General features: G+C 37.5%; 1 protein-coding gene across 1 annotated transcript; it reads right to left on the reverse strand.

Moving 5' to 3' along the window:
* Positions 1-604: 604 nt before the first annotated feature.
* LOC122008499 (probable disease resistance protein At4g27220) lies at positions 605-4,853 on the reverse strand. Its single transcript, XM_042564245.1, has 3 exons — positions 4,738-4,853; positions 1,075-4,313; positions 605-951 (listed from the first exon to the last, which is right to left on the reverse strand). The coding sequence occupies exons 1-3, from the start codon at positions 4,831-4,833 to the stop codon at positions 927-929; spliced, it is 3,360 nt and encodes a 1,119-aa protein (XP_042420179.1). The 5' UTR covers positions 4,834-4,853; the 3' UTR covers positions 605-926.
* Between the last annotated feature and the right edge of the window lie 3,530 nt (positions 4,854-8,383).

Raw genomic sequence — 8,383 nt, forward strand, 5'->3', positions numbered from 1 at the left:
ATGTAAATACAGAGGGCTTGATTGAATTAGAATTCTACTAGTCTCTGTATCTTCATTTGCCGTCAACTCTCTATTACACTGATTGAATTATATGTATAAAGTTACACTTATCTACATTCTTAAGGTCTACTTAAATTTAAAAGTTGACATAATTTTAATCAAATAATTGACATCTGTTAGTCTATATCAGCTTGATATAATAGAAAATCTCAACCAATTCTTTTTTTTAAAAAATGAAAAAGACAGATGCTAATAATAATAAAAAATGAGCAAAATATTTTTAGAAAGTAAAATCTTAGAATATTAAATTTTAAATATTTAATTAATTAATTTTGAATAAAATAGTTTCCATGTTATTCACACAATGCCTTCTCTCACTTTCCTCAAAACATACAGTCCCAGTTCAAGTCTGCCAGAGAAAACCTTAAGTTTTATAAATTAAGCACTCAAAAGAGTTTATTGATTAAAAAAAAGTTATTGATAGTGTGATAAAAAATCCTGTTCATGATTCACAAGAATATCTACATGAAGCTTGATAAAAAAGCAAACACAGTGAAAGCACTAATTAGAGTAACAATAAGAGGATTAAACTTCGAATTTCAAATGGGATGAATGTTCTTAAAATTAGCTTTTGAACAAGCATAAATTGTGCTCCGGACATATTGGTTGGGCGAAGAAGCCCAAAGTGGAACAAACAAGAGAGATATCTTGCAATCGATGCTACATGAAACTTGAAGCACAAAATGGAAGGAACAAAGAAATATCTTACAATTATCGCTGAATTGTTCGATAAGATAATGTCTTCCGGAGCACATCCACCCAATTTAAACACACAAATCTAGAGATATAAATGGCTGCTGAATCTTATAAGAGCACAGGCAGAATCTTCACACCTCACAAAAGAATCCATCCTTCAAATTTGGAGCCTACTTGACTTCATTGATGGATTGACTGCAATAAATTACAGACATCAGTTTGAGGGTCAAAACAAGATCTTGATGCTGAATAGTAATGAAATGGCAAAATATGATTAATAGAATGCTTCAAGTAAAATAATGACTCAGAGGCTCTTACATGATGTCAAAGCGTGACTTGATCGTATCGACTTCCCATTTTAATGATTCGAACCAGTTGACATCATCAAGTCTTGCAACATGCACCTTCTTCAGCTTCTGTGCGCTCTCATGTCCAATGGGGAGTCTTGCTAGGTTCGAACAATCACCGAAATGGATGTACTCCAATGATGGCCAATCCAAGGTTTTTGCCGGTTCTCCTTCAAAGAAACAAATTAGTCTGGGTAATTTGATGAACAATAGTCGCTTGAGGATGGGGAAAGCCCCCTTCTTCAAATTACAGCCTTCTTCGTTGGCGATGATAGTCTCGATGGAGCTGTTATTTTTTATCTCCAATCTTTCTAGGCTTTGAAGCTCATTTGCAATGCTTGGCAAGAAAACATGTTTGAGGCATGGGCAACCCATTATCTGTAGTTGCTTCAATTTCTTAAAAGTTTCAGATGGTAGCAATCGTGAATGAGTTGTGTCCAATGTCTGCGAGAACAGATTCAATAGCTTTTTACAATTAACAACTTCAAAAGTAGTGAGGTTATGCAAGCTTCCAGGAGGAACAACTCCATTGCAAAAACTGATTACATCCGACATCTGAGATACTCGTATCATTTGCAGTTTCGGAAAGATAATGGAATCATGCCCAAGCCCTTCGAAATTTAGCAGTACATGTGGCCCCGGACATCCTTCAAGAAGAAGCTCTACTAGACTTGGATGCACTCTCTGAAGCAAGTCTTGCGGCAAAATGTCAACAATGTTTCTGCACCATCTTAATTCAAGTGTTCTTAATTTTCCAAGTGAATGAGCAGGAAGCTGGCCATGACAAACCTGTTCCAGCTTCTCCATGTCCGAAAGGGTTAGCTTCATGAGCTCGCCAAATGCATTCGACGGAGTATCATCAGTTGACCATAGAAGACATTGGATTTGATGGCAGTTCACAATGAGCAAAGACTTCAGAGTGGCAAAGCAAGACATGAGATCTGTGAAATTCCATTGGCAACTATCGAGCCTCAATTCTTCGGCACTCCTGAGAAAAGGCTTACCCCAACTGATCATCGACTGGCTTGCTTGCTTTATAAAAAAGTTTCTCTGGTATTTAGAAGCCAGTGAAAACCAATCTGGCTCATTATAAATAATGAAGTGGCGCAAGACTTTGTAAGCATTGTTAGGAAAAACTTGTTCAGAAAAATCTCGAGCACACTTGACATACAACTCAACCCTGACCAACCTTTTCAAAGATGCAACCTCAACTAATAGTTCTTCGGTCACATTGTAGCCTCTCAAGTAAAGTTCTTCGAGTTGAGTTAACTTTGGTATAAAATTTCTGAGTATCTGCAGCGATGTGCAATTCGACAAGTCCAAAAGCTTTAGTTTAAGCAGACCATCTATGGTTTCCGGTAATGCACTAATACCTCTGCATTCCTGCAAGGTAAGTATTATGAGTGTCTTTAGTTCTCCGACAACATTTATATCCTTCAGTTGTTTACATCTGTCTAAACGGAGAGTTCCTAGACCATTTAAGCATGTCAATGAGGAAGGTAAAGAAGTAATGCCCGTATTACTAAAATCGAGGACAGTTAGTGTGGCCATATTTTCAAAGAAATTGATTGGCACCCAAGTAATTGGGTTCATATTCAGCAACAACAGAATTAGTTTGGAGCAATTTGGTTTTTCAGGAATTTCTTGCAAGAAATTGTTCGAGAGTGAAATTCTCTTGCAATCTGATAAGTTCCCGCACTCCGGCCAATCAGTAAGGCCATGTCCAGCTTTAACAAGAAAATGGTTGTTGTCCTTGGAGCCAATATATACAGCTACATCTCGCACCACATCATGAAGCTTCACACAACCTGCTTTCTTACTATCAAGCAGTAAACATGAAAGTTTAAGTTTCTGGAGCAAAAAATGTACTCTGCCACGTACATCCTCTAAAGTGGAGAGATTACTCAATAAATTCTCTCCCACTGCATATCGAGTTACTTCATCTTCACTGATGTCATAGTCCTCGCGGAACAAACAACAGTAGAGAAACAACTGTTTTAGTTCAGCAGTCTTCAGGTTTTGATAACTTAGTTCTAGCGGCTTGTACAATTTTTCCTCTACCTCTTCCATGTTTAAAGGAACGGCTTGCTTGAGTTGGGACAGGGCATCTTCCCAAGCACTTGAGTCCTTGTAAGATCGTAATGCCCTTCCCACTACAACAATTGCCAGCGGCAAACCACAACATTCTTGTGCTACCTTTCTCGCAATCGGTTCTATGCCATCAGATGCAGCAACTTGTCCTGCCCTCATTCTGAAAAGATGCCATGAATCTTCTTCGGACAAGGTGGCAACTTCCACTGAGACATCAGTTTCCATTACATTGCATGTTTCAGCTTTGCGGGAGGTAAGTATGACTTTACAACCCTTGTGTTCTCGGTATGGAATCCCAACTGCCTTAACCAACTCCAGTCGTGCCCAAACATCATCCAACATTATCAAAACTTTCTTCTCCTGCTTCAACCTAGTGGCCAACATCTTATTTGAGGATTCACGCATGTCGAGTGCATCAGCAATGTCGCGTTGGATCTGAGCTATGTTTGGATTCTGTGACACAACCACATCTATTACCACATCAAATGTTTTTGCTCCCTTCACCATTCTGCCTATTTCTTCCATCAATGTAGTCTTACCTACACCACCCATGCCATATATTCCAATCAGATTCACTTTATCATCATTTAGTGCATCTATAACCTTTTGCATTGCCTCTTTGGTGGCGCCAAAGCTCACAAAATCTGCATTAGAAGGGTGATTAACAGTTGATGGATCAAGAGGATGAGAAAAAGCTTGGAAGTTGCTTCGATCTAGAAGTTTCAATGCTTTATCCTTTTTCCTGGTAGCCTCCCTTCCGACCTTATAACGAGATACCAAACTAGGGATGCAGAATTTTTCATCCTCTACTATCCTGTTGAAATTTTTCTCGATATTATTAAACTTCCCCTCCAGTTCAAGCACCTTGTTTAGCCACAAGTTGACTTCATCACTGATAACTTTATTGTTCCTTTTAGCTGCCTCCACTTTTTGTTGTGTGTCATCCCTGATGGCCTTTAAAAGATCAAACTGTTCTTTGAGTTTCTCAAATTTCTTTTTGCAATATATAAAATAGCATGCATGTGTTTTTAATTTTTTCCAAGAGTACTTCACAATCTCATTCCCCGTCCCTGATCCTATTCCTCCACAACAGGTATTGAAGCAAGGAGGAACCATGATCTGCGCAGGAAGTAAATTTACACGGTGGTCTATTTGGTAGTTCAAAAATCAAATAAAAAAAAAATTGAAGCACTTGCTGAGAAAAATCAAATCTACCGTCAAACAAAGCAAAGTTAAAGAACCAAAACTTTCATGGCTTTCAGAAAAGAATCCTTTAGGTTTCATTTGTTTTTGATGGTTCCAAAATGCTAAATTTTCCACCCAAATATGAGAAAACGAAGCAAATACACGAACAAGAGCCTCTCTCAGGATCTGATTGTGCCAGTTAACAAAGATGATGTTTCATGTCTTTCACACGAAAATTTCCCAAACACATCGCAGTAGAAGAATCAAGTGAAGATAAACATCATAGTTTAGGTTGTCCGATTGCACATAGAACACTCGAGAAAGCTAAAAACATCGAAAGAGAAGTTGACGACCATACCTCCGCAATGTCAATGATCGCGAGCAAGATGGAGCCAGAAGCAACCAAAGGAGATAACAAAATGATGAACCCAGAACAGTACCGATGGGAGGGCATACTATGTCACATGCGATGACAGAGGATCAGTATCCACCAATTTTTTTAAAAAAAATTAAATTATTTTAATAAAAATATTTATTAAATTCTTAAATTCTCATACTCTGTCTACTATTCCTGTGGGACTATAGGGGAAGATCCACCTGGCACAAAGTCAACTGTCAAAGTGAAGATCAAAATCAAACAAATTAATGCCTAGGTGTCAAAGGGTCAAATAGAGGACAATTGCGATGACCGATCGGGACAGTCAGGGTTCGACTGGTGGGAGGCATGTCCGAACTGACCACCTGTCCCGCTCAGGATGATACGTAAGACAGCTAGCGCTCAGTACGCAGCAGCAGGACGTCAAAGGACAGGGGCGGATCCAGGATTTTAGATTTGAGAGGACCGAGTTGATACGTCTTCTAGCTATGTGATGACTTGCTCGAAGGCATCGTCACAATGCAGTGTAATTGGATGGTCAGCGACCGGTAGCCTAAACTCTTTTTCTGCCTTGGGGGTTTTAGGGCTGGGGGTTGGGTTGATGCATCTCCCGACTGTACGATGATTTGATCAATGAAGGTGCCATCGCAGGGCGTGATCCATGGTTTGCAAGAACAATCTTGGTATCATCTCAAACTTTACCATTCTAATTTCAATATTATTTCACGAAACGATCACGACACATATTTATAAAATAAATAAATAAAATTTATTGTTTAAATTTTTATTAGAATGAATTTAATAATTAAATAATAATAATAATAATAATAATAATAATTAGTTAATGACTTCTACAATAAATAAATTTAAATATATAAAATTTATTTAGGAATTTTTAGAATTTAAAATATATTTTATATAACATTTTAGAAGATAATTATGTTAAAATTTAATTAAGTTATTTAAATTGAGAATTAATCAAAATATAAGCTAAAGTAATGAACTCCCAATTAATTACCTATATTTTTTTCTTACGTCGTCTTTCCTTTTCGCACGTCTTGGTCGTTGTCATCAAAGTCCAAACCACTTCTTCAGTTCCTTCGCAGCTTTTCACCTCTCCCACCCCGCATTGCCTTGCCACCATGATATATCGTTGGAAAAGTTGCTGTCGCCGCCGTGATATGCCGCCGGACAAGATGTTGTCGTGAGGTTTAGAACGTTATATACCAGAAATTTGACACGGCTCATGTCATTCCAAGCGTTCTGCATCCGTTCTGACGAATTATATCGTGATCAGCCGGTTGGGCGGGAGATAGCCCAAACTTTCCCCCACCTTCGGGGGGGGGGGGTAGGGCTATAAACGAGCCGAGCTTTGGGGTGTTCAAGCTTGTTTGATAAAATAACCGAGCCGAGCCGAGCCGAGCTTAAAATGAACCAAGCTTTTGAAATGAGTGTTCAAGCTTGGCTTGGTTTATTTTTTATGAGTTTGAGCTTGTTTGAAGCTTGGCTTGAGCTTGGTTCATTTAGATGTTATCAAGCTCTCAATTCAAGCTTCGCTTGAGCTTGATTCGAGCTTGGCTTGAGCTTGGTTTGAGCTTGGTTCGTTTAGATGTTATCAAGCTCTCAATTCAAGCTTGGCTTGAGCTTGGTTCGAGCTTGGCTTGAGCTTGGTTTGAGTTTGGTTCGTTTAGATGTTATCAAGCTCTCAATTCAAGCTTGTTTGATTGTTTGAAACTTTTAATTGTTTGATTGGTTATTAAGATTGATAATTTGAATTTATTTATTTATTATATTATATTTTATTATTATTTAGCATATTGAAAAGAATTTTATTAATAAATATTGTTCATGAACATTGTTCATGAACGTTGTTCACGAACATTGTTCACGAACGTTAACGAGCTGAACACATATGTGTTCAAGCTTGTTTGTTTAGCTTAACGAGTTGTTCAAGCTTGTTTGTTTAATTAATCTAATGTATATTGAATGAACATAAACAAGCTCTTACCAAGCCGAACACCAAGCTTGTTCATGAACGCTTGGTTCATTTACAACCCTAGGGGGGCCGTGGCCCCCTAGTCCTGTACTAAATCCGCCACTGTCAAAGGAGACCGGATATTTTATCCGAATGGAGGAGGGTATATTACTACATAGTCACCGCACGGAAGAGCAACTGAGGTCGATAGAGCGGAGAGGTCCCGGCCGAACGACTACCCTGCTCAGCCAAGCAACAGGACCTGGTCAAGGACACAGCGGAGTTTCGGCCAAGTGACTATCACGCTCGACTAAGCAAAGGGACCATTGCAATATCTCTTGACATCCTTTTGGAAGATAGTGGCCGCTGACACGAGGCATGATCGACAGACGAATCGTATGTTGGAAATTTCTACTGTCTTATTAGGAATATGCATACCCTGTTAAGGTTTGATTTCAGAGGTATTTTCCTGACAAGTCCTTTCATAGGATGTATTGAAGAACGCATTCATGTCTCGAAAAGTATATACATCGCCCACCAGGATTCTATATAAAAGAGGATATATTATCAACGGAGATATATGTTATTGCTGTTTGATATTAGTTCTATTATTACTCTACTTTTTGACGTTATTTATTTTAGAAAGTGAAATGGAATGAGATCTATACTCATATGACAAATATATCATCATTTATCATCTTTGATGATCCGAAGGGTCAATGAGATCTATACTCGATCGTGTAGTCGTCACATTTTGAGTTTCCTACCTTTTCGTTTTTAGATAGGATCACGTGCTATTTTCTATGGGAAAAAAAAAACAGATGAGATACGTATGGATATCGGATACAAAAGTAAATTAAATTTTTTTGCCTAATATAATAACCAGACTAAAGTTTTATTTACAATAAAAAACTAAGGTTTATATATTTTGTTTCACACTATAATTCTTTTACGTTGAGGAGCTGTGGCCCAGACGTGCCTCTGCGACACACACACCAACGTTGTTTTTTATTTTGTTTTTTTTTATTATATTTTTTTTTAGCTTTCGGTATGTTATTTTGGATTTTACTTTTCAAATTTACAGATTGAGTTACAGTATGAAATTAAAATTTTATTAGGTGTGCACAGGAAATAATGTAATGTAATGTCGTTAGCGTATCAAACCTTGTGTATGAGTAGGTGATTATTTAATTTGATCTAATTTTTTTTATATATTTTTTCATTTTCTATTCAGATTAGATATCAAATTCTTCATGAGAAAATTATGAGTCCATATCTTCTAATCCGTAATTTTTACTCTCTTTTTTTACTCTCTTTCTGATTATTTTTATAATTGGTAGGTTGAATCACGGTTAGAATACGGTCAAAATTAACTATGATTTCTCCTGGGTCATCTTCGCACCTACGTTATAATTTTAGATCGAGTCAAGTGACCGGAGACTATCGGCGGTGGATGGACGGCCCCTTGCTCGACACCACACAATTTGCCCCTCGTTAACGACCTCTGGCTGCTTGACTCGATCCAAAATTATAATTTAAACGAGAAGATAAATCCAAAGGAGATCACAATCAATTTTAACTAGATTATAACTACAATCTAATATAATATAATGTGTAAATTATAAAAAAGATTAAGAAAAAATAGGATATTAG

Source organism: Zingiber officinale, chromosome 8A, assembly GCF_018446385.1.
Source record: "Zingiber officinale cultivar Zhangliang chromosome 8A, Zo_v1.1, whole genome shotgun sequence".
NCBI lineage: Eukaryota > Viridiplantae > Streptophyta > Magnoliopsida > Zingiberales > Zingiberaceae > Zingiber > Zingiber officinale.